A 27,357-nucleotide genomic window follows, 5' to 3' on the forward strand; every position below is an offset into this window, starting at 1 on the left:
TGGGTTTTCTGTTCCATTGGTCTTTGTGTCTATTTTTGTGCCAGTACCATGGTGGTTCTGATTACTAGAGCTCTGTAGTATAATTTGAAGTTGGAATTGGGATCTTCCAGCTTTGCTTTTCTTTTTCAAGATTGCTTTGGCTACTTGGGGATTTGTGTGGTTCCATACAGATTTTGGAATTGTTCTAGTTGTGTGAAAAATGCTGTTGGTATTTTGATAGGGATTGCATTAAATGTGTAGATTGCTTTGGTAATCATCTTAACAATATTTCTTCTAGCAGTCCATGAGGGTGGGATGTCTTTCCATGACCTATCACTTTATCCAAATATATTTCAGTATGTATCTTTTTTTTTTTTTTAAAGATTTTATTTATTTGACAGGCTGAGATCTCAAGTAGGCAGAGAGGCAGGCAGAGAGAGAGGGGGAAGCAGGCTCCCTGCTGAGCAGAGAGCCTGACCGATGTGGGGCTCGATCCCAGCACCCTGAGATCATGACCTGAGCCGAAGGCAGAGGCTTAACCCACTGAGGCACCCAGGCGCCCCTTTCAGTATGTATCTAAAAATTAACACTCCTTTAAAAATCATAACTACAACAGTATTTCATATCTTTAAAAATTAATGATTCCTTTAAAGGGCGCCTGGGTGGCTCAGTGGGTTAAAGCCTCTGCCTTCAGCTCAGGTCATGATCCTAGGATCCTAGCATAGCAGGATGCAGCCCAGCATCTTGCTATCTGCTCTGCAGGGAGCCTGTTTCCCCCTCTCTGCCTACTTGTGATCTCTCTCTCTGTCAAATAAATAGATAAAATCTTTTAAAAAAATTAATGATTCCTTTAAATTATGCAGGCAGTGTTCACATTTCCAATTGTCTTATAATTCTGCTAATATTTTTTAAAGATTGTTTGAATCACTAAATAAGACACACACACACACGGAGATTGACCTTTTTGGTTGTTTGTTTTTTAACTTTTTCCTATTTTCTTGCCCCTCCTGCCTTAAACTTTATTTGAAGAAACTTTTTTCTGGACCATGGTTTGATCAGATTTAAGTTTGATTTATTTTTGGGGGGGGTGTGGGTAAGATTATGTCCCGATGCGGGATGTATGTTCTTACCATAAGCCCCATAATATCTGCTGATTCTTATGATGTTTGCAGCTACTAAAGCTAAATGCCTAGATCTATTAAATCAAGATAGCAAAATGATAATAATCGGTCATATCTTTATTAGCTGGAATGCTTCTGTAAAGGGAACTCTTTAACTGGTTATCTAGGTGTACAGTTCATATGAGAAAGGCAGGATAAATGTTGGAATCTTTCCCTGTATTAACCACTTTTCAAAATGAGTTGGTTTGCCAACATCATCCAATGGTGGTTTTTCTTTCTCATAATATTATAAGCTTGTGGGTTAAAGTGTATTTGTATTTTTTTTCTTTTCTTTCTTTTTTTTTTTTTAATGTGTTTCTGTTCATTGAAGATCTTGTCTTATTGATAAGGCAAATTCATTGTTTCTCAAAGTACAATTTTCCAAAGATAGGTGAATGACAGATAAGCCCATGAAAGATGCTTAACACCATTAACCATCAGGGAAATGCAAATCAAAACCACGTGAGTTACCATTTCACACCCACTTGGATGGCTGTAATCAAAAGACAGATAATAACAAGTGTTCGCAATGGTGTGGAAAACAAATCTTCATATATTGCTGCTGGGAATGTAAAATGGTACAGCCACTTTGGACAGCTGTTCAACAGTTCCTCCCTAGGGTGAACAGAGTTCCCATATGACTCAGGAGTTTCACTGTTAGGTTTTTATCCCTTGTGGTTATATAGTGATGTCCGCACAAAAACTTCAATGTTCAAAGAAGCGTTATCCATAACAGCCAAAAAGTGGAAACTCCAATGTCCCATCAACCAGTGTAATGGATAAATAAGATGTTGTCTATCCATAAAATGGAGTATCATTTAACAGTGAACAAGAATGAAGGGGACAAATCCTGAAAACAATGCTACGTGAAAGGGTATTCACAAAATACCACAGATAGCAGGATTCCATTTCTATTTGAGGTGAAGAATAGGTAACTTCGTAGAGTAGGTTAGTGATAGCTTAGGGCTAAGAGATCTGGGGGAAAATGAGAGATTTCTAGTGGGTACAGAATTTCTTCTGAAGGTGATGGAAGCGTTCTAAAATTGTGGTAATGACCACACAGCTCTGAATGTACTAAAATCCATTGAATTTTGCTCTTCGAGTGGATGAATTTCATGGTATGTGAATTATAATAAACCTCTTATAAAAAAATTGTTAGAGACTACCCAGTTACCCAGAGAGCCTGCCTCAAATGTAGATTCCAGGGCACATCTCTAAACAGTCTTTGTAAGTGGAGCCCAATAATCTTTTTTTTTTTTTTTTCTTTAAACACATCCGGGAGTTGTTGTGATTTACACTGTTTAGAATTGTTATCAAAGTTCTTCCTTATGCCGTCCATCCCTGTAACTTCCTATTTTTGTGGCTTCTAGAGACTTCTTCCACATGATAGCCCTTTAATTTTATGAAGGTTGCCCCCTCCTCCCTTGCAGGCCACGCATCCCTGGTTCCTTAACTATTCCTCATGTGACATGATTGCCAGATTAGTCAAATCACCCTCTTCTGGACTCCTACTAGTCTGCTAATGACTTCTTGAAATGAGGTACTCTGAACTGAACAGGATATTCCAGTTAGAGTTTGACCATTGCGGAATATAAATGGGATTCTTATCTCCCTTGCTCCTGACAGTGGAATTCTTCTAATGCATTTTAAGATTGCATTAGCATTTTTTAAACAGTGTTGCCTCGGACAAAGCATGTGTTTAATTCCATGCCTCCTTTACCCTATCCTCAACACTCCTCTGACTTTTATCTAGTCAGGATTTTCTTCTTTCAGGGTTATACGAAAAAATTCTTTCTTGGTGGTGATCTAGTCTAAAATAAGGAAACCCTAACGGTTGTTGAGCAGTTGGCTCTTTCAGAGAGCTCCCTGAACATGTGTTTGACCTTAGCTATGTAAATGAGGTGGGTGTTGGCCTCATTTTTACAAAGGTAGAAATACCGACCAAGTGAGTTTAAGTAAAATACCTAAGGGGAAATTGTTACTTGCAGAGCCTGAGCTGGAACCCAGTTCCCCTAACTCAGTGGTTTGAAATCTTGGCTGCACATTGCTTTCACTTGTGGAGTGGAAAAAAGCCTGGGTCTCATCCCTAAATATTCTGAGTTAATCTGACTGGAGTGCGGCCCACTCAGGAGTATTGTTTTAAAAACCTCCCAAAACAGTTCAGATGTGCAACCAGGGTTGAGAACTACGGCTCTAGCTCATATTCTGGTGTTCCCTTCTTTCACTACACATATTTTCTTCATCTGATTAAAAGGCTCTTACGTGGAAGAGGAAGAATTTTCTGTTGCTCCAGAAGGCAGATTTATAATTAGTCCAACCGAAGGAGGGTTACTCAGATGTATAGTGGGAACCAGATGTACATCCTAAGGGAATTATTCTTGGAATTAATATATCATCTCATTTGTTAATTTATCAAATATTTATGTGCCAGACACTGTGCTAAGCTCTGGTGTTACAAAAGTGAATAAGCTATGGTTTTTCCCCTTTTAGCACTTGGTTGAAAGAGGGGACAGACTGGAAACAAACAACATAGTAGTGTGATGTCACACATATTAGAGTTACAGGGTGTCCTTCTTTGTTACGTTTCTCTATTTAAAAAACCAGTGGTTTTTGTTTTTTTACTAAAATATATTTATGCTAAGGGTCTGAGTATGTCACAGTATGGTAACCGTTACGTATGTGAAGTAAGCAGTTAACAAAGAGATTTTCCTTCACTCCTGACAAATCATCCATCTATTCCTATTGTGAAATCGCAGACACATTTTCCCTTACAGTTTGTAGTGGATCCTCTGATAGAGATAGGTGCTGGATACTGTGGAAGCACGTAGTAGCTAATTTTGGAAAGGAGAAGAGAGAGTAAGGGAATCAGAATTTTCCAAAAGTAAGTAGCAGAGCTGAATTTTGAAAGGTAGGAGTTGGGCCAAATGGGGTGAACGTTTAAGCGACAAAACCAGGAGATGGAAAAATAGGACCCTGGTCATGAGGACATGACAAAAGATGAAAACTGGGTAAGGGCAAGGTCACGTGGAACTTTCATGCAAGAAGAATTGGGGAAGTGATTTCTTAGATACGGAATTCTCGGGAGTTTTTGTTTGACTATGCCCAACATGGGGATTGAACTCACGACCCAGAGATCAAGAGTCACATACTCTACCGACTTAAACACCCAGGTGCCCTGAGTCCTCACCGGTCTGACAATCCTGCCATCAACAGCAGGTGTGTGAAGATGTGGGCAAGATCACTGAGTGCTGGAGCAGGTTTTACAGGACTGAGCCTAAGCCAAACAATCTGGAAGCCAGTCAAAGGCCATTCTAGTTGAGGTACCAAGCCAGCAGCTAAAACTCATGAATTAAACTGTGAAACTTAATCGTGTTGTCTGTCAGTCAAGTAAAAGACGCTTCTTAAAAAATAGGAGATGTCAAAAGAGCATTCAAATGAACACCTATTTCCAGGATCGGATAAGGATCTGCAGCTTCAGGGTTTAATTGAGAAGTGATCCACTCTTGAATTAGGCTTTCATATTAGAGATAGAATTCCATCCTTGCATTCACAATTCATTTACTTGGTTCACTGGAGATCTTACATTCTGTGAATTGCCATATGCAATTCAATTTGGCCATGATTGCCATCTTCATGATGTGAAAACCAGTGGGAAAATTTGTAGAAGGGTTTAAAAAATGCACTCTAACATTTGAGAGGATTTCAGTATTCTATAACCTTTCCTTACAAATTTTGTATTGGGTTTGCAAGTCTGGCCAGTTGATCTGCTTTGAAATGATAACCCAGGTATAAATTCCTTTTATGCTGACAGGTACATAGAATGAATTGGTTAATGTACCATAATGGGGAGCACAGTAATGTAATTCATCTGTTCGGAGCTTGAGTGATCCTGAGTATCAGTATATGTGCTTTGAGGCTGGCACAGTCCTGAGTTTTAAGTATCCTTTCATTTTGGAGAGTGAAAGGTTTTATTGTTCATTCATAGCTCCCAATATTTGTGGCCTTCCCCATCCCACCATTCAGTCTTCCCTCCTAACCAGGAATCTAATCAGCCCTGTGTTTTTTGCTGCCAAAGTGCAACAGATGGAACTCGTCAGCGGATTTAAGGACAGCATATCCTGTGGTACGGTGATGATTTTTTGTCAGCTGTCGCACCCCCCCCCATTTTAAATATATCCACTGTGTCACCATTTGTTTGACTACCAGTTAAAGATAGCGTTTGCTTTTCAAAAGTATCCCCTGTAGTTATGATCGCTTAAATATGAACTATTTAACTTGTCATCACTGTTTGTTTTTTTTTTAATAGAGAAAAATCCATGTTTCTATTACCACAAATACTAAAGACCTTTCAAATTGAACAAGCATGTTTTACATAGTCTACTTATAGGGCATATATAATTTTTCTGCTTTTTCTTTGGTTTTAACTTGCTTAAGTTATTGCATAACATTCCATTGTCCTATGTTTTAATTGAACACTTCCCTTCTCTTTATTTTTTAAAAATATTGTTTGTTTGACAGAGACCGAGAGCACAGCATTGAGGGGACTGGGAGAGAGAGAAGCAGGCTCCCTATTGAGCAGGGAGCCTGATGCAGGACTCCATCCCAGGACCCTGAGGTCAGGACCTGAGCTGAAGGCAGACACTTAACTAACTGAGACACCCAGGCCCCCCTTCCCTTTTTATTTGTTTTAATTTTTAAGATTTTATTTAATCTCACACCCAACGTGGGGCTTGAATTTAGAGCTCCAAGATCAAAAATCACATGCTGTACCAACTGAGCCAGCCACGTGCCCCTGAACATAGCTTTTTTTTTTTTTTTGAAAGATTTTATTTATTCATTTATTTATTTATTTTTACAGAGAGACACAGCAAGAGAGGAGACACAGGCGGGGGAGTGGGAGAGGGAGAACAGGCTTCCAACAGGCTAGCCTCTGAGCAGGAAGCCTGATACAGGGCTCTATCTCAGGACCCTGGGATCAGGACCTGAGCCAAAGGCAGATGCTTAACGACTGAGCCACCCAGGGGCCCCGAACATTTCTTTTTTGGATGTTAAGATTTCTTCTGCTTTTTCCACTATAATAAAACTTCAGTACATTTATTTCTGGAAATTTTTTTTAGGCTAAATTCTTAGAAAGGGGTTCCTCTATTTCAGATGTAGGCTCTAATATATCTTTTAATTTCTTGACCATTTTAGAGACTTACTTCTCTTTTCTGAACAGTGATATAGTTAGAAATTATTATTTACATTTAGGGGGAATACAATAGTTCATGCCCTAATCTTTTCTATTAATTATTGGTTTAGTTAATTTCTTTATTTGTAACATTCTCTACTACCTCAAAAGCCTCTCTGCTTTTTCTCACTCTGACGATTACTTGAAATGCGTGTTGACATTTCACATTTCACATCATGGCTGGCAGGTACATGCTCTTGTATTTTTCCACATGGAAAATGGAAAGAAGTTGGCTGAAATGAGTTGATCCTCTATAACGACTCTTACGTCAAATATTGGAGTCTTGTTCAAAGCCAGCTTTGGCTGGCAGAGAATATTTTGCCTACCTTCTGTTAGACTTTTCAGAATGATTGTTGTTGTCTTAGATTAAACTTGTGTGTCATGTAGGACTTTAAAAATAAAAAATTAAGGCAACATATTACTTTGAAAGTCATTCCCTTCATTGGGTGACTTCATTATCCCTGAAGTAGTTAGTGACCCTTGCTTCTGATTAAGGATGATGGGGATCTTCCCTGCTCCCTTAAATACCTTTCCCCCTTTTTAAAGTGAAAAGTATTCATTTCCTAATGACATTTTGGATTTTTTATCTTAAAAAGCAGTTACTGAGAGCAGTGGTTTTTATATGAGGATCTGAGACAAATCATTTAATATTCATAAGTACCAGAATAGATCCTTCATCACTGATGTACTAAAACTCAAAGGTATGATGTCTTTATGAAGTGATTTTTGGCCATGACCTTCAAACTTAGAATTCTGAAAAACAGCAGTGTAGCGCACAGTTCTTAGTTTTCATGGATAATGCTGAGTAGCCTAATGGATTTCTGAAAGCATAGTGTGCCTTAGATACTGCTAAATCAATAAACATAAGTCACTTAAGTGTGTATATCATATAATATTTGGTTAATTATAACTCTGATCCTTTCAAAATCCTTTTCGGAATGCCAAAATATAGCCGAAGTACTTATAAAAATAGAATCATAAGAAAAGTGAGAAGTGTATTATAGAGTTTTTTCCCAGCTAGTCTTAATGTTTGGAATTAGCTCTAGATTCTGTCATAAACATCTTTATACAAACCATGAAACACCACATTTTAGAGCCACTTATCTTTAAGATTGATAATAAAAGGAAATAGGTAGGTTTAATGTTACTGAGTTATTCTTTGATTCCTGGGTCTGATAAAAGTCTGTATTTTTTAGTAGTTGCTTCATATAAACAAAGTAGATGATCAATGTACCATACATAAAATGTGTGGAACATGTATGTGTTTCATATGTATTTTATATCAAAGAGTAGTATTGGGTGGAAATCACAAAACCAATATTGGAAAGCTCTTAAATTCATTTTAGAGGTTCATAAGTAGGAAGACAAAGTTTTGTGATTTTTTTTTTTTAATTTTTATTTTATTAGTGGAAGAGAGCATGGGTGGGGAGGGGGTGCTGGGAGAGGTAAAGGGAGAGGGGAAGCCACCTCTCCGTTGAGCAGAGAGCCCACACTGGACTCCATCCCAGGACTGTGGGATCATGACCCAAGCAGAAGGCAGAGGCTCAAACAACTGAGCCACCCCAGGCACCTTTTAATTTTTTTAACAACATTAAAATCATCGCAGTCTTTAGTTATTGATTTTAATGGTAGAGGCTGGTTTTTGAGGGAAGATCCTAAAAGGATGGGAGAAAATAAAGGCAGTCTAACTTCCTTGAATATTGATTACAGCTTCAAGGTAAATGGTTGCCCTTGAAATGTGAGGTTTTTTTTTAAAGGAACTTGAGTTATTTTATCTGCTGCCATGTGAAAAATGGTGATTTGTGTTTGAATCCAGTTAAAAGTTAGGAAAATACAGTTCGTATGACTTGATGGTCAAAGACAAACACTGTTTGCTCCTCTTGTATTAAAAACTAACTAAAAATGGCCCTTGTTCTTCATTTTAATATGACCTGCAATACAGCTTTACCCAATGATATCTAGTTGAACACAGATATAGCCTGGTTGGAATTTTTTTCCTTTTGTTTAGAAATTATCATACAACTAAATATCCCTTTTTAGGGTAAACCCAAACCCCCTAAATTCATACTGTTATATGAATTTAACACACCTATAGATTCATGATCCCACCACCACCACCACAATCAGATTACAGAACAGCTTCTTCATTCCAAAAAACTTCTTTATACTGTCGTTATATTAGTCCCACCCTGCCTATTCCCCTGACCTCTGACCATCACTGATCTCTTCTCTATCACTATAGTTCTATTCTGTTTTTTCCAGAAAGCCCTGTAAATGGAATCCTACAGATGCAACGTTTTGAAATTAGCTGTTTTCCCTCAATTCAGTGCCACTGAGATTCATTGAAGTTGTGTATATCAATGGTTCTTTTCTTATTGCTAAGTTGTTGTTTGAAATCTTATGGCATTTGGAAGTTTTTTCTGATCTGATAGGCTGGCACTGAAATTTTAATCACTTACCTTTTTTTTTTTTTTTTAACATTACCTTTTTAAAAAAATAAATGAAGTACATTTTTTGAATTGAAATTATTTATTTATAAATAGGCCCCACACCCAACATGGGGCTTGAACTCATGACCCTGAGATCAAGTTGCCCACTCTATTGACTGAGCCAGCCAGGTGCCCCAGAATTTGTTGTTTAAATTGAACATTTTTTCAGTTCAGTGACTTGCATGTGTAGCTAAGCAAGGCCGTTACTGTGTTTACATTGTTATGGAAGTTCTTGTTTTATTGGGCTGTTTTCAAGGGTAAAGTTTGAGGTAATAAAAGTATTTTGCAGGTTTCTGAGAGAAATAAAGTGATCTATAACCTTTCAAAATGTCAGTGCCAATGACGTGACAGAATTTTCTTTGCTTTTATTTCAAACCTCTTCTCACCCTGACTTTCTGGTCTACTGAGAACTAGATACGCCGGCGCCTGGTAGTCAGTTTTAATGTACTTGCTCCTAGAGTGCACTCCTTGGTTCCTTACAATGGTCTGTTCATTTTAACCTAGTTCTATGCATATACTTTCTGCATCATAAAGTCATTTTTTTTTTAAAGATTTTATTTATTTATTTGACAGAGAGAGATCACAAGCAGGCAGAGAGGCAGGCAGAGAAAGAGGAAGGGAAGCAGGCTCCCTGCTGAGCAGAGAGCCCGATGCGGGGCTCGATCCCAGGACCCTGAGACCATGACCTGAGCTGAAGGCAGAGGCTTAACCCACTGAGCCACCCAGGCGCCCCCATAAAGTCATTTTAATTCTTTATCTTGATAGTTGGTTCCTTTCTTAGGATTAAGGATTTAATGGTTTTATTCCCCTAGCGGCTGAAAATCTAGAGGCCTCCTGGTAATTGTATGTTTTGGCAAGAAAATAGTGCTTCCTTGATCAGTATGAACCGAATTAATCTATACCATGTTACCAATTGAGATAATAGATTAACAGTAGTAAGAATGGAGGGTTCTTCAAAATCAAAGACCAATACTCAATGATTTATGAGTAGGTATATTCAATTCTGAAGATAAAATTTTGTTCTTTTTACTTACAGTCCACTTAATGGGAATTAGACTTACATTATACCTCAAAAGCATTTAACAAGGACCTGTACCTCAATTTTCTAAAATTACTTGAATTAATTTCTGACTTCATACTTAATTGTTTTCATGATTTGCACTCTTTGACCCAGGCCTGATATTACTTTTAACTGGGGCACTAGCAGAAACGCCACAGAAAAACTCCAGCAAATACCTGGGTTTTACAACACCTATTTTCATATTTGGTTCCAACTAAGATGACTTATGTGGACTATTTTTAGATCCCATTGGATATATTTGCTGCCACCGATGAAAGCCATGGTGAAAAACTACATACCAACGTCTTTATTGTTTCCTCCCTTTAGATTTTAACGTTCGAGACCAAGAACCCGACGGAATTAGCCGAACGTTTGCGCTCTGTCTGTGGGAATCAGAGCAATGCGTATGCCCGCCTGCTGGAGTACCGCCTGAATGCCTTGCGAGGACTGTGGAATGCCCAGCGCCAGCTGGCCTTGGAAGAACAGCACGAAAGAGAAAGTTCGGGTGATGAAGAAACATTGGCTCTGCTCAAGCGCCAGGGCTTGTTGCAGCAACCCGAGCAAGCTCCCTTCACATCTCGGATGGGGCTCCTGCTGGTCTTCCCCCTTATCCAGTCCCAGAGCAGAACGGACCCCTCTCTCTGTAACATAACTGCTGAGGTGCTATTGAACTGCCTTCGCGACTGCCAGCCTTTGAGCCTGACCAAGGAGCCTGCTGACTGTCTCAATGGAATTGAAACTTTGCTGTGCTCCTGGCTAGAAGACACTTCAGACACAGGCCGACACATCCCACATAAGCAGAAAGAAAATGCTGCTGCTGCTCTGGTGGCTTTGGCGTGTGCCAGGTAAGGACCAGCAAATGGACCCCCTGGTGGCCTTGTGATGGCTGCTGCTGGGCGGGGGGTTGTGGAGTGTGAGAGGCGAGCCTGTGTGATGGCAATCTTAACCTCCAGTAGTCCGTCTTCGTTGGCAATATTGAATTTCACAGCCTCGACGGTGCATAAGATACTTTCACCAAAACTTGGCACCAGGACCCTGAGCTGGAGCCCAAGTTCAAATGTTTGCTGTCTGCCATCCTGTGATAAAGCTGAAGTGGCTAAAAAGGGAGAGCCAGCCCTTGCCGTTATCTACTCACCCCCTTGATGATTAGTGCTTTAGGTCCAGCAGTTGGTGGAGGATGGTATATCTATATTTCTCCTCGAAGGATGGCCAGAAAATTGGTAGAGCTTTTAATTTCTTCATTTTTTTCATTTTTAATTTTTTCAGCAAATGAGTGAGTTATTTTTACCCGGACTCCATTATGCAGGCTTGGTCACAAATTATATTTCTGGACCATGATGCTTGCCTCCATTAATTTAACTGAAAGATCTCTCTGTATATGTTCAGATTTAAAGATCTTATTTATTGGACAGAGAGAGATGCACACAAGCAGGGAGAGTGGATGGAGAGGGAGAAACAGGCTCCCCGCTGAGCAGGGAGCCTGATGTGAGGCTCAATCCCAGGACCCTGAGAACATGATCCAAGCTGAAGGCAGACGCTTAGCCAACTGAGCCACCCTGGTGCCCCTGTATATGTCCAGACTGAATAGTGTGCCATCCTTTTTGTGTAAGCAGATCTAATTGATCTAATTGTTGATCTGATATCAATAGGAAATGTTAGAGTTACTTTTCCAGGAGGGGCTCTCTACATTCTCTTGCCCAGTGACCTGTATGTGTGAGAAAAAGGTTCACTGCCCTTGCTTTCCTCTAAGCTAGTCGTCTAGAGACCAATTAGGATCGTGGTCTGACAGACTAGTGTCATTAATTAATGTCATTAATCTGTTCTTCTCGCTTCAGAGTTCTTTCCTTTTTTTTTTCTTTTAAGCAAAGAATATGTGGAAAAGTTCTTCTTGAAAGATTACAGAGTTCTTGGTTTTAAGACTTCTTCCCCTATTTTTATGGTTTCAAAGTTGACCTTTAAATGGTTGACTCTCAAACTATTTTTAAGGCAAAATGGCACCAGGATCAATTGTCAGATTCTTTGCCCTAAGCAAACTGTCCTAGCCTAGTTTTAGATCCCTGAAGACTGGTTGGTTGTGGAAATCCTGACAGGAGCTTAATTCTGGAGACATTACTGGGTAGCACTGAATTAAGTTTTCCTGGAAAGGCTTTATATTAGATTGATATCTTGCATTTGTGGAAGACCATTTTAGACCCTAAATAAACTTATTACTAATACAAAAATCCCATTTTTGGGGGGGCACCTGGGTGGCTCAGTCAAGTGGGCATCCAACTCTTGATTTTGGCTCAGATCATGGTCTCATGGTTGTGAGATTGAGCCCCATGTCAGGCTCTGTGCTCGGTGGCGAGTCTGCTTAATAGTCTCTCTCTCCCTCTACTCCTCTCTCCCTTTTCCCAAGGCATGTGTGCATGTTTACTCTCTCAAATAGATAAATAAATCTTTATTTGTATTTACTTTTAAAAAAGATTTTATTTGACAGAGTGCAAGAGAACACAAGCAGGGGGAGTGGCAGAGGGAGAGGAAGAAGCAGGCTCCCTCCCAAGCAGGGAGCCTGATATGGGGCTTGATCCCAGGACTCTGGGATCATGACCGGAGTGAAGGCAGACGCTTAACCGACTGAACCACCCGGGTGCCCTTAAATCTTTTTAAAAAATACCATTTTGAGAAAACTTAAACTTTTTTTTATATTTAGAGAGTGAGACCATGGCCAGAGGGAGGGACAAAGGAAGAGGGAAACTCTCAAGCAGACCCTTTGCTGAGCTCTGAGCCCAACATGGGGCTCAATCCCATGACCTGGAGATCATGATCTGAGCCAAAGTCAAGAATCAGGCACTTAGCCAACTGAACCACCCAGGCCCCTGAAATTTTGCTTTTAAATAGAATTCTTTAGATAGACTTGAAGTGTTAGGAATAATCATCAACTTAGTTTTAAACATTTTTATTTATTGAACATGGAATCAAACTTTTTTATTGTGCCCACATTCAACCTGATGGTTACTAAAATTGTTTCATGTGCTTGATATTCCGAATTCCACTCAGAAATGTTGAAATGAATGTCTTTATTTTCTTCTTTGTGTTTTTTGTTTTGTGTTTAAAGATGATTCCTATACTGCTAATATTGTCACCTCATTCTGGACTTTTTTTTTTTTAACTAATTAATTAATTTATTTGACAGACGGAGATCACAAGTAGGCAGAGCAGCAGGCAGAGAGAGAGGGGGAAGCAGGCTCCCTGCTGAGCAGAGAGCCCGATGTGGGGCTCAATCCCAGGACCCTGAGATCATGACCTGAGCCGAAGGCAGAGGCTTAACCCACTGAGCCACCCAGGCGCCCCTCATTCTGGACTTTCTTTACATCAGAAGCCTTCACCTTTTCAGTTGGTCATCTACTTTAATGAAGTTATTTGGGACATATTATTGAACGTTTGAGATTGATGCTTTCAAAGACAGCATTTTCAAAAAATTATTTTGAATGTTTACTTGTTCAACCAATTTATTAAGTAACCTTGCCAGGAACCTTGCTGATTCTTAGGAATATAGTGATTAGTGGTTTCACACTTTGCAGTTGAATGGACTCGGGGTGATTCATTTTGTAAATAATTATTGCTCATTTACGTTGTGCAAGGTACTCTTCTAGGCACTGGGGGTACAACAACGAGCAAGATGGTTGGTCCCTCAATTGCAAAGTTGACCGGAATCAGATAACTTCAGGGGACTTTTCATTTATAAGAACACATGCCAGGATCTTTTGATAGAGAATGATGAGGGGGGTGGGGTGAGACAGCATTAGCTAGAGATACCAGGGACAGCCTTACTGAAGAGGTGCCCAATGAACACAGGCCAGGTTGAGGAGAACGAACCAACCAGACATCAAAAAGCCAGTGATGGTGTGTTCTGGTCAAGAAGAGCAGCAAGTGGTACAACCCTGATGTTCTTTTTTGTGCTTGGGGTGGCTGAGGGCCAGCATGGTAACCCGGGAGCTGGAATGCAGTGGGAGAGAGAAGGGGCAGGAGAGGAGCTTGGGAGGGCTCAGGTCATTGTAGGGGCTTAGGAGCCGTGGAAGGAGTTTGAATTTTATTCTGAAAGTGTGATTCAGTCTGGCAGGTAATAATACCTTTATAGTTGGTTTAATGGTCCCAAGTGTTCCAGTGTGCTTTTCCCCTCTATTTTAACCTCCCTGTATGCCACAGAGATACCACTGTTGGACAGATGAAGAAGCAAAATCCATAGGAATTAGGTGACAGGGTTGAGATGGTGTAGCTGGTGAGTGGCATGAATCCCAACTTGAGCTTTTAGACCCTATCTGCCACCTTCCTGCTTTATATTCTTTGGTTTTGATTCTTTGAGCACCAAGGGTAGTGAAAGGGGCAATTAAGAGGACTTCAAGCCTACTCAGTCCAGTGTCGGGTGTTCCATTTCTTCTGCGGTTGAGGCATGTGATAGCTAGCAATTAAAGCCTTGGCTGAGAGAATAAGGCAGCGATCCGAAGTCGGCTTATCTGATACAGGTGGTCATCTAGTTCAGGAAATGTTCTGTGGTGATTTATACTTGGGATCTGGCCAGGTAAGTCCTGTGCATCTTAAAAGTGCCTTCTTTTAGATCCCGTTGGCCATATTCTAGATTTCCCCAAATCTTGAGGCTTGGGAACCAAAAGGAAATTGGGTAGTGGTGAGCTCAGCAAGCATTATAGTCACGTACTTCACAGCAAGGGAAGCAGAAGGAACACCCCCCTAAGCACAAAATACTTATTTCAGGGGCTCCTGGCTGGCTCAGTCGGTAAAGTATGTGACTCTTGGTCTCAGGCTCATGAGTTTGAGCCCCACATTCAGGTAGACTTAATACAAAATATATGTATTATTTGAATGTATTCCTTTGCAGTCATACTTCATGTGATGGAGTTTGGGGAGATGTTATGTGAAATGGATGAACTTAAGGGTGCCTGGGTGGCTTAGTCAGTTAGGCATCTGCCTTCAGCTCGGGTCATGACCTCTGGGTCCTAGGATCAGGCCCCATGTCAGGCTTCCTGCTCAGTAGGGAATCTGCTTCTCTCTCTCTCAGAATCTTAAAAAAAAAAAAAAAAAAAGAACTTAAATTTAAAAATGAAGGCTGGAAACACTGTTAGACTTTAAGTATAACCCACTTCTATAAAATCTCCCCTCTAGACTAGAGCAGGACTTCATGAAATGGTACTGAAGCATAATAGCCACATTTTTTTTTGTGTTTGAGCCTTAGGTTTTGAGCCTTTATTTTGGGAGAAAATTATTTACCTTTACAAATGCAGGGAGAACATCCTAATTGGCATAATTGGTGCTGCTCACAAAGTAACTTTTTATGAGAGCCAGTAGGTTTTGTACAACAGGTCTTCTGATTGGCGGAAGTGGATAGACCTCTTTTGGAACACTCTCTTGTGGTTAATAAAATTAACCTCTTTGTTTGGCTTTCCAGTTTTGATGATTTCCTGTTCCCTCCTTTTATTTTTAGGGGATCGTTGAAAACTTTTGTTCATACGGTCCATCTGTTACAGAAACAGACTGATCTGGGGTCCCTGCCCGTAGCCGATGTACTGTATAGGTAAGCTATCACTTTGGCTCCTTATCCACTGCTCCCCACCCCATAAGGAAGATCTGTGCGTAAAGCCTTTCAATAGGTAAATTGCTAAACTTACCAATGAGTGATTCATATTTTAAAACAAGTGTATTGTCATATTCATCTTAATCATTTTGTTTGTGTTCTCTTCCTTCTTTGAAAGTGTTCCTAGAGTATACTAATTCTCATTTTTTATTTTGTAGGTTTTTAAAAAAATGTAATAGCTTATAATGAATTATTATAGATTTTAAGGTATGTTAAGGTATAAAGGAGAAACTGAAAATCATTCATAATCTCATTATCAGAAGATAACCACTCCTAATGTTTTGATATGTGCCTCCTAATTGATACCCTACCCCCCATCCCACGCGTATATAAAACCTATACATTTTACACATAGCTGAACTTTTATTATGACATTCCTGTAAGCATGGCTTTATAATTTTTAAATTTAAAAATGTGAATATTTATTCTAGGTGCAGATTTGCATAAACCTATTTTAGTTGTCTGATCTGTAAGATGACTTTTATTTTCTTGCTGAAATGGATGGTCTCTGTGTCTTTGATTCTCCCATCTCCTCATTTTTAGGCTGTTGCTTTTGGAAGGGGGGCCTGGATCCCCCTCCTGTTTGCTCGGTGGCAAACACATAGTATCATGGGGGTATGAAGACATGTTGCCTGCGCCAGATAGCAACACTGGCTCCAGTTCTGAAAATAAAGGTAATGTAGGGGTTTTTGCTCCTGTGACTGAATTGAAGACGTGAAAAGAGTGGTTTTTAGATCATTGTGGCAACTGATTTAGATAAAACTGTGTTCCTTTTCATTAAAAACACTATGTTCCTATACAGTATGTTCTTTGTCTGCTTTATCAGTAAAAGTGTAAAAGCTGATACTCAGTGTGAGGTAAGAAAATGGATAGGTTCTGCCATCGCAAGGAAAAGGTATCATCCATATACCTTAGCCAAGGAGGCATGAATTACTTAAGTTGACTCCTGGGTATTTGTGTTTGAGCCTGGGAGCCTCAGGTTGAATTTTTCTATCTGTAAACAGAATATCAGGTCTTGCTGCTTGAGCCTGATGCTGTTTCCCTTAGTGATGTATTAGGAGTGTTTTGAGAAACCCTCCCACCCTAAAAACCAAAAAAAAAGAGAGAGAGATTGTTCAAAGGAGCATGAATCAAGTATTCCCATGATCTGGATTAAAATGTTCTTAGTTTTCATGAGTATTCCATACCAGTTCATTCTGATTTCCGTGAAAACAGCAGCAGCCCTCTTAATTGCCCTTCACTTGCCTGGCCTGTGGGATGGAGGAGGCCTCTCCATTTTGCGTAGCGGATGTACCGAGTGGTGCCACGGCCCAGCAGGCCAGCCGCTTCCGGGCAGCGTGAGCGCTGCCGCTCCCACCTGGGAGTTGCAGGCTTGCCAGGAGTCCACTCTGCTCACAAACCTGTGAGCTGTTGTAACTGCTGTCATGACTGTATCATTAAACATTGCATAACTGATGAAATAGGAATTTAAAACCCCCCAGGAAATTGTTTCTAAAACATTCAGTTTTCTTATGGAAAGACTCAAAATGAATCTCTTAAGAAATTGACATTAATTATGTATGGGATTCAGAGCCTCCTCTGCCCACCTTTCCATTTAGAACCGTTGATGGGGGCAGACTTCTGGGGCAACCAGAAGGGCATGGGGTGCAGTCTAAGCAGCTGACCACTTGTGCACCCTTTATCCTGGGGCCTGTGTCTGCTCATGTCCACTGTTGTAACAAATAGTCACATGAGCTAGTAAGAGGAACTGGTGAGACTTTTTTGGATATGACACAACTAGAGTCCGTGGGAGAAGCAAAAAAGCCTGCAACTGCAATACCCAAGAAGTTCTTAAACATCATAGGCCGAAAGTGACATCTTCAAACAAAATCAAAATCCCTTTGTTTTCTCCTTTTTACTTCAATATCTCCCTCGGAGTAGTTTCTTACTGAGGACGATGGTGTTAAGTTTATCTACTTGTTTTTTACTCTCTTGTACTTTTTGTTTTGCTTCCACCTAGAGAGTCTTTTTCTTTTCTTTCTTTCTTTCTTTTTTTTTTTTTTTAAGATTTTATTTATTTATTTGACAGACAGCGATCACAAGTAGACAGAGAGGTAGGCAGAGAGAGAGGAATGGAAGCAGGCTCTCCACTGAGCAGAGAGCCCGATGCGGGGCTCAATCCCAGGACCCTGAGATCATGACCTGAGCCGAAGGCAGAGGCTTAACCCACCGAGCCACCCAGGCGCCCCTTCTTTTTTTTTTCTTTTTAAGATTTTATTTATTTAAGAGAAGAGAGCAAGAGAGCGCATAAGCAGGGGGAGGGGCAGAGGGAGAAGCCGGCTCCCCACTGAGCAGAGAGCCCCATGCAGGGCTTGATCCTGGTGACTCTGGGATCATGACCTGAGCCGAAGGCAGACACTTAACCACTGAGCCACCCAGGTGCCCTGAGAACATTTTTCTTATTTTTAAAAAGTAATCTTATTCTTAATACGGAAACATTCGACAGATACAGAAGTTGAGCCAATGCTTTAGTCAACAATAAGTACTGGTCACTCAGCTGCAGCAAGTATCAAGTCGGGGCCAATCTTGTTTAATCTGTCACTTTGACTCCCACCCCTTGTCAGACTTCTCAGAAGGCCTTGAGCCTCCATCTAAAGAAGGGTGAATAAATGGATATTTATGTTGTAAGTTAAAATATTTGAGGGAAATTAATGTTTCAGAAATGATTACTCACAACTACTGATTTCTCAAAAAGCAGTTAAAGTTCCAGTGGTCTTGAATTAGTAAACTGAATTCTTAACAGCATACTCACTAATATGTGGTTTCCTTTAATATGATAAGTGGTAGCCAAAGGTAGTGAAAGGATCATGAAAATACTGAAAGTTTTATAAGCTTTTTAAGACCGATTCTTTAGAAGGTAAGTTAGTAAACCATTTAATTGTTCTTTAGAATGATACTGTTTGTTTTAGCTGGAGGGAGGATCTAGCTAAGGGGAAACCTAGTGGCTGGATGGGAAGTCCCCAGAAGCAGATCTAAGTTCCATGTATTTCATTGGTATGATAACATAATACCATTTGCCATTTCTGGAGCTTTGATTTTGTAGCAGCGAGCATATGGGTGTTTACTTGCCTTACTTCATTTAACCATCACGGTGACTCTTGAGGTACATATTATACTCATCTTCTGGGCGAAGAAACTGAAGTTCAAAAAGGCCCAAGGTCAACTAATAAGTGCCCAAGGCTCTTAAAAGCTCACCTTTTAAACTACAGAATCATTAGTGAAAGTACTGTAGTCCTAGTCCTTTCTGGCCAGAATTAAGAACGCATAAATTTGACATTTTTGCTATTCAAAAAGAAGAAGAAAATTTGGGGCAGGCAGAACCAGGTTCTCCTGCTAGTATCTCTCGGACCTCTTTTGCTGATCTTGGTTCCTGATCCCACATGCATTTTGAATGTTTGATTTGGGGGTTGGAGCCGTCTTTCCTGGAAGTCACATTGAAGCACTTATTTTAGAGGTGGGAGATTTTCTCTCACCCCACCTCCTAATGGCTTTTTCACTAGAAAAAGCACGTTTATAATTTCACTAGAAAAAAGCATGTATATAATTTACCTGTGAAAAAACGATTTCAGATGCTGACTTGGGGCGCTGTCTCACGGCAGATGGTCTTTACCTGTATACTACTAACTCAGTTGGAAGAGGAGTAAGCAAATTGGGGTCTGGATTACATGGTACTCTCAGGTCAGTTGCATGGAACTTGCTGAATGATTTGGCTGGAACATTTCCTTCCTTCCATAAATCTCTATGAAGAAGACACCTGGGAGGCATACTCCCTCCCCACCCCACCCCCCCACCCAAGACTGACTAGTAACTAAATAAGTGCAAAACCTCATGTAATTCGGGTTTTCTTGCATTAGTAGACTCTTGTTCTGTTAATGCATTTCGGCTTTGTTTTGACTCTAAAGAGCTTGGTAGCCCTCAGGTCATTGTTTCTAGCCAGAAATTCCTCTGTGATCAGAATTACTATAATATTAGTGATTTCTCCATGTTGATGAATGGACGTTTTTCTAGTTAAGTCTCTTTGTGGCTGGATTTCACGTTGGATTAACAGTGCTTTGCAGTTCGGATATATTAATCATTCTGTGAATTGCCGCCAAAAGAAACCACAATTTGAGATCCTTATATATATTTAATTAGACCTTTTCCCCAACTTTTTCTCCTCTCTAATTTGTTGTGGAAAATTAATATTGGCTCTAGTTCGTCAGCTGCAAAATGTTAGTGTAATATATTTATTCTCCGTTAGATACTTTGCACACTTAGCCATTTTAAAAATTAGGTGGAAAATGTCTGTTGTAGCACATTGTGTGGTTTCGAACGCTGCCTTTTTTTCCTTCTCTGCAGAGGTTTTGTGTACTGCCGGAATGAGGAGCTGGAGCCAGGATGGGTTGCTTTTGGCAGTGGCATTCTTCTCCACCGGCCTGTTTCTTTTGATAATAAACCTCACTCCCTTTTCCAGGTCATTGACCAGAACACCCTTCAGGTAAAAAGAAAACCAAGACATTGTCTTTTTATATTCTGGAGACAGTGAGGGAACTTGCTGACCTCATCAGGAGTAAGAACACCGCTGATACAGTTTTCCTGACATAGTGGCATCCTTATCGTTGTCCTCATTTAGGCATTCTGTATTTTTCTGATATCTTAGAGTTTCCCCACATGGTCTGTATGAATGTGCTCTCTAAGAGTTTCTAAGTCCATCAACAAATTTTTGTGATCAAAAAAAAAAATTCTAGAGTCAAAGATGGTAGACGCACTAGCTACCTTTTTTTTTTTTTTCTTTTGCCAGATCTATTTTGGGAAGGCATCATTTCCTTATTTGATTTGCTCTAAACAGCCTTTCTGTGGTAATGGGAGCCCTGAAATGAGTTTGGATAAAATCATTATGTGTTAGGGATTCAGAGCTCATCTTTAGTGCTTCCAAACATAGCAGTCTGTGCCAACGCTTGCTGCATCACGCTCCAGTCCCCTGCTCTTGTCTCTTCCCCACTACCATGCATTCCTTTAAGTCTGGACCCCGTCTTACCTCTTTGTGTGCTTAGAATGGAGCACGGTGCCCAGCGTTGGATTGGTGATGTTAATAGTAACTGTCCTTTATCAGCGTCTCTGTACCTCCCGTCTAGGCAATTTCCATACACTATCTGTGAGGTGGAACAATGGCAGTTTTGTCTTGCAGAGGAGGCAGCTGAGGCTAGGCTTATTGTAAGCACTCTGCAAGGTTATCCTTTATGTTGAATGAAAGAATGTAGCTCCAACGTTAAGGGACGTGCCCAAGGCCACACAATAATGGCAGCATAAGAACTTGAACCCATGGTTCTCAGCACCCGAGTTCAAGCTTTTTACATTACTCCTTTCTGCCTTTCAACCAAAGATGAGCTGCCTGGTTAGAGTTCCCATTCGTGGAGTGCAGTCCCATGCAAGACTTCAGTGGAATGTTGTGTCTCCTTTGTCACTCAACTATACCTTTCCTGGTGAACAGGAACTGTGTCTTATTCACTGTTGTATCTCCAAAACACACAGTAGCTGCTTAGTAATTGTTAGATTAATAAAAAGAACAAATTGACAAATAAATGCCCAATTGACCTCATTTTTTTTTTAAAGATTTTATTTGAGGGGTGCCTGGGTGGCTCAATGGGTTAAAGCCTCTACCTTTTTCTCAGGTCTTCATCCCAGGGTCCTGCGATTGAGCCCCACATCAGGCTCTCTGCTCGGCAGGGAGCCTGCTTCCTCCTCTCTCTCTCTCTCTGCCTGCCTCTCTGCCTACTTGTGATCTCTGTCAGATAAGTAAAGTCTTTAAAAAGAGAAAGATTTTATTTGACAGCACAAGCAATGGGGGGACATCAGGCAGAGGGAGAGGAAGAAGCAGGTTCTCTGCTGAACAGGGAGCCTTATGTGGGGCTCGATCCCAGGACTCTGGGATCATGACTTGAGCTGAAGGCAGGTGCTTAACTGTCACCCAGGCGCCCCTTGACTTCATTTTTTATTAATGGGGACAGACGAGAATATGTCCTATATTTGTTTAAAGTAGAATTATACGCCTGGGAATTAAGCAGATGTTAAATCTTGGGACATTTTTTTTTTTTTAAGATTGTATTTATTTATTTGACAGAGAGGCACAATGTCCATTTCGTCTGTTTTGTTGCAGAAACTTCAGTTTTATCTGAGAAAACCATGTTTTTGCTAAGTAGGTGATGTGCATTGGAGCAATTTGGGAGTTACTTAGGCCAATCAGTAGCTGTCAACTTTCTAGATTTCCTGGCACTACAAGTTCCAAAGTGTGGTTACAGCAACTACATTACTTTTTAACTTTTCAAATAGACAAAACAAGTCTGGGAAAAAAAAATTCCTATGAAATGAGTTCAAGGGTCAGAAGTAACCTTAGGAAAATGAGTGATTCACCCCGAGAGATGAAATAACTGAAAGTGGTTCTTACTGTTCCCGAAGGCATCTGACCTTCTCTAATTATTTTTATTTTGGGATTTTCAGTTCTGCTCCTACCCTCAGCATTTTTGAAAAACCTAGTCATCAGTTTTCTGGGTCCCCATTTTCTCTCATTTTAAGGGCTTTTCTCTTGCAGTAAACATGAGTATGTAACTGCTCATTTAATATGAAATGTTGCAAAGCTCATTCCTTATATTGAAACTGAACAAGGGTTAGTATTAGAAACACACTGAAACTGAACAAGGGTTAGTATTAGAAACACACGCCTTCGTGTCTGATACAGAGAATTGGCAGTTGTCTTTTTCCTTCCAAGGGACTTGGTGCATCTCACTAAGCCCACGTGTGCTGGGTTAGGGTCTTGCATGTGCCTTGCGTGTTTTCTTTCTCTTTTCCCCTTGTCTCCCTTCTCTGGCTTCCCTCTTGTCTTCCTTCTGCCCTCTTTTTCACTTCCTTCCATATTTATTAAATAACTGTGTTGGACTCTGAATTAGGTGCTGAGATATAAAAGTAAATAAGATACAGCCCCTATCTTTTTAAATATAATTAATAGTCTGAAATTCTTACTAAGGAAAACTTCGGACATTTCAGCAAGGACTATTTCTCTAAAGCTTTGTTTTCAATATTTGACAAAACACATGCTCAGCAGATTCTTTTTTTTTTTTTTTTAAGATTTTATTTATTGATTTGACAGAGATCACAAATAGGCAGAGAGGCAGGCAGAGAGAGAGAGAGAGAGGGAAGCAGGCTCCCTGCTGAGCAGAGAGCCCGATGCGGGACTCGATCCCAGGACCCTGAGATCATGACCTGAGCCGAAGGCAGCGGCTTAACCCACTGAGCCACCCAGGTGCCCTGCTCAGCAGATTCTAATACTCTTTTGTCTGTAGCATGGCCCATTGAATGAATTTTTGTATTTTTGTCATGTAATTTTCATCTCTTAGAGCTAGTAGTTTTGACCAGGAAGCCTACTGAATTCTGATCTTGGACTTACTAGCATGAGTGATGAACTGATAGAATTAATAAGTTGGTGTGTAAACGTGGAGATTCACAGACCTGTACCCCTGGGGAAAAAAAATATATATATATATGTTTATAAAAAATAAAATTATTTAAAAAAAAAGAATTAATAAGTTCTATGTCACGCTAATGAAGTTTTCTTCCCTTTCATGTCCAGGTGTGCCAGGTGGTGCCAATGCCAGCCAATCATCTCCCCATTGGCAGCACCATGAGCACGGTGCACCTTTCTTCAGATGGTACTTACTTCTATTGGATCTGGTCCCCTGCCAGTCTGAATGAGAAAACCCCTAAGGGACATTCTGTCTTCATGGATATTTTCGAACTTGTGGTAAGATTCACTTGCTCATTTCGTGTCTTTGCAGAGAAATTTTCTTTTGGTTTCTTTTTGTATTGGTTTACAAAGGACCTGAGAAAGTTGGGAGTATGTACAGTGTGTCCACTCTTGCCTCTAAATGGGTTTTTCTTTTGGATTTCTTTCAAGGTTTCTTTGTTTGGAGTTATGACACAGATAAAGCCAAGCTTTCTGAAGGTTAATCTGGCAACTGAGTGCAGATAATAATAGTTAATGTGTAGACAGTGGGTTGTTTTTTTTTTTTTTTTTTTTTAAAGATTTTATTTATTTGACAGACACAGTGAGAGGGAACACAAGTACAGGGAGTGGGAGAGGGAGAAGCAGACTCCTCGCTGAGCAGAGAGCCCAACGCGGGGCTCGATCCCAGGACCCTGGGATCAGGATCCAAGCAAATGGCAGATGCCTAATGACTGAGCCGCCCAGGCGCCCCAGACAGTGGGATTTTTAAGTAGAAATGGTCATGGGTCTTGATGGAAATGTGGAACTAAATTGCAGTGGCAAGACTGGGATCACAGTAGATACTGGGAGTCTCTGTGAGACAATTAAAATCATGAGAAGGCATTTGTTCAGTAGATACTGTGTACTGTGAGTCAGACAGCATTGTCTTTAGGTGGTGGGAATACAGTGATGGGCAAGCTGAACAGGGACCTTGCTCTAATGGAGCTTGTATTCCGCCTGGTGGGTGGGTTCAGGTGGTAGTGGTGGAGTGAGGAAAAAATCACGAAGTGAGCAAACCAGCAGATAATTTTATAATTTTATAATTATAGGTAGCGATATAGGTAAAGATAATTTTAGGTAGCGAAGGAAAAGCAATAGTTAATCAGTGAAGAAGTTGGGGAATAGGAGAGAGTAGAACGTTCTAGGGAGAAGAGGCCATAGGTGCAAAGGCCCTGTGACAGGAGCAAGCATGTGTGTTTTAGGAAATGACAGTGGCCAGAGTGGCTAGAATGCACAGGAGAGAGCTTAGTATAAGAAAAGAGTAGGAGTCCTGGTAGTCTAGAATTGTACTTGTCTGCTTTGGCAGGCTATAGCCACATGTGGCTATTTAAATTTAAATTAGAATTAAACAAAATTAAAACTTTAGTTGCTCACTCGCAATAGCCAGCTTCAGGTGCTCAGTAGCCACATGTGACTGGCTTCTGTATTAAACATCAAAGATCTAGAACATTTCCATTGCTGAAGACCTATAAAAGAAAAAGATGCCCCAAGCCAATGTGTGACAAAACCTTTTTTAATGATGTAATTTACAGCCTACTTCTGGGAAGAAATTCACATTCCTGGAAAAAATAAATACAACACTGAAGTAATTTTTGAATAGATTTTAGTAGGATTTAAACTTCTTCTGGGAAACCTGATTATCAGTCAGGAGTCTAGTATCATAAAGTACATTCTCTTCTGTTTCTATCTGGTTTCTCTGTTTAATCATCATCTTTTTTATAAGATGTTCCAGCCACAGTGAGTCTTTGAATTGGTCTGCTAGAGATTGTGCTACTTGAACATGTGTTCATGATTGTCAGAAGAGCTTTTTGTTGTTGTGATTTTTAACAGACTTACCAGCTGGCTAAATGATCTAGGTCTTTATCCTAAGTATAATGGGAAAACATTAAAGAATTTCCCCTTTCTCTGATAATGCTACTATTAAGTTAAAAGAAGAAAACCGTATCAAAGAAATACATGAACATGGACCAAAGCTTCAGGTAGCACATCCAGGCTCCTCAGGAAAAGTGAGAGTCCCTCATCTGACCTTTGGCTGCTTCTTGTAGGTGCTCACTTTCATGGTTTCCACTTTTCCTTCTTCTGGTGGTTGCCTTCATTTCTATAAGTAAAAAATGATATTGCTGGTTTTTGATTTATGTGCATCATATATTTCTGTTATTTTCCTCCCTGCAATAGACAAGGATTTGGTCCAGTTCCTACTCTTTTCTTCTTCCTCATAATCTATTTATTTTAATTCCTCTTTTGGTTATCTTTGTAACTTGCAGTGAAACCTGTATTTCTTGTTCCTTGGCTCGAGATGTTTCTGCATCTCCCATTCCTCTTCTTTAGGAGCTGGAGATAGTATCCCTTCCTGTTCCTCAGTGGGGGCAAGCCTAGACTTGAAGTGGGTGTATGTTTAGGGGAAAACCAAGAGGAAGAAAGAGGAGTCACCTCTGCCAACCGTTGAGAGTCATGGGAATTGGAGGCATGAGGTGTGGCATAGAGCCATGGTGCAAGGCCTACGCTGAAAGTTAATAAAAAGAGCTGTGCTCTCCTTTGCTGGTGTACATGTTTGTACTCTGGCTGCCTGGGTGAAAGACTGGACTTTATTTTCTGAAGAAACTGACTCTGGAAAAAAGATCTCCATGTATGGACATTGGGGTTCATTTAAGGAAAAGGCTTGCTGCCCTAGTGAGTCACCGTAAGTGAGTTCTCCAGTAAGCAAGCCTCAGCCATGTGCACAGCATTGCTGATTGTGCTGATTAGTTTTAAAAAGAGCAGATACCAAAACAAAACAAAAAAACAACCCCAGAAATCCACACAACCCAACAAAACCCAAACTTTGGAGAGGTATGTGTGGAGGGGAAGAAAAAAATTCCAACATTTTTTTTTTAATTATTGAAGCCAGGTGATGGCCCCATGGGGGAGCTTGTTGTTATTCTTTTGTGCACATTTAAAAAGTACCTTATGAAAAATTTAGACAACCTAGGATCTCTAGACCAATGAGGAAAGCCTCCACTATGAAAATTAAAAAATCAGAAAAAGAGCCAATAGCAGTAGAATAACACTTTCTAAACACTAACTCTGTGGACATTGAGATCTTGCACTCATACAACACTCTGGAGAAAAGACCAGAGAATCAGCAAGAGCTCCTGGAAATGAAGACTAGGGTTGTCAACATTGAAAAAATAAAGGGGTTAAAAATAAGAAATCTCCCAGAAAGCAGGACAGAATAGAATAAAGAACAGTAAATACGGGAGAAGAGATTTAAAAAAAAAAAAAAAAAGTAAGGAGCAATCCCTCTAAAGTCCAAGTAATAGGCATTCCAAAAAGAGAACAGAAAACAAAGAGGACAGCACGATCAAAGAGGGAATACAAGAGAAACGTCAGACGAAAGGACCCTGGTGTCTAGATTAACTGGTCTCTGACACAGTGAACGAAAAATTCCCACACGGTGGCATATCATCCTGAAATTTCAGATGATCGGGGGTAAAGAGAAGGTTCTGAAGCTTCTTGAGATAAAATCCTGTACAAATGAGGAATAAGGAAAGCCCCCTCCTATTCAGTAGCATTATCAGACATAAAAACCGAGTAGTTCTCTCAAAATTCTGAGGGAAACTGATTTGCAGCCCAGAAGTTAGTCATGCAAAAGGTCCCTCAAGTGGGAAGACAACAAAGATATTTTTAGACCTATACTTGTACAATCAAAAGCCCATACCTGCCCTGGAGGAAACAGAAAACTAAAATAGCCTCTGTCAGTGTCACTGAATGAAAAGTTGGGGCTGAAGGAACCTGTGTTAAAGGAACAACCTTTGAATCCTTTTTGGAGTCTGTATCAAAGCATTAAAAAATATTTTAGAGACTTTAGAATTTGAATATTAAATGAAACCAAGAGTTTAACTTTTTTGAAGTATATGAATCATGGCTCTATAAAAATGTCCACATTTTTAGAGATGTGTAGCAAAGTATTCAGAAGTAGAATTCCATGTCTGAGATCTGCTTTCAAATGCTTGAGCGAAAAAAGTGGTAGGTCAAACTGCTGTGGCAGTATCTGGGTCCTAGCTGAACCGTGAAGGAGGTTCACCAGACTGTTCTCTGTTACATGTTTGAAAGTCTTAATCAAGTAAATTAAGCAACACTAGGGGCTCCTGGGTGGCTCAGTGGCTTAAAGCCTCTGCCTTCAGCTCAGGTCATGATCTCAGGGTCCTGGGATCGAGCCCTGCGTCGGGCTCTCTGCTCAGCAGGGATCCTGCTTCCTCTTCTCTCTCTCTCTGCC

General features: G+C 40.3%; 1 protein-coding gene across 9 annotated transcripts in view; it reads left to right on the forward strand.

Annotated features, from left to right (window-relative positions):
- HECTD4 (HECT domain E3 ubiquitin protein ligase 4) overlaps positions 1-27,357 on the forward strand; it is a 186,823-nt gene that overhangs the window by 42,318 nt on the left and 117,148 nt on the right. For 8 of the 9 annotated variants that reach the window (XM_032876243.1, XM_032876244.1, XM_032876248.1 and 5 more), the window contains exons 2-7: positions 10,246-10,763; positions 15,398-15,487; positions 16,091-16,221; positions 19,156-19,264; positions 19,925-20,063; positions 23,190-23,360. In XM_032876243.1, coding sequence (XP_032732134.1) covers positions 10,246-10,763; positions 15,398-15,487; positions 16,091-16,221; positions 19,156-19,264; positions 19,925-20,063; positions 23,190-23,360 — 1,158 coding nt within the window. Of the gene's footprint in view, positions 1-10,245; positions 10,764-15,397; positions 15,488-16,090; positions 16,222-19,155; positions 19,265-19,924; positions 20,064-22,928; positions 23,043-23,149; positions 23,361-27,357 lie in introns of those variants that run through there. The other variant, XM_032876250.1, reaches the window with a different exon arrangement.

The sequence above is a fragment of the Lontra canadensis genome, unplaced genomic scaffold (genome assembly GCF_010015895.1).
Source record: "Lontra canadensis isolate GAN:19392208 unplaced genomic scaffold, GSC_riverotter_1.0 scaffold58, whole genome shotgun sequence".
Taxonomy (NCBI): Eukaryota; Metazoa; Chordata; class Mammalia; order Carnivora; family Mustelidae; genus Lontra; species Lontra canadensis.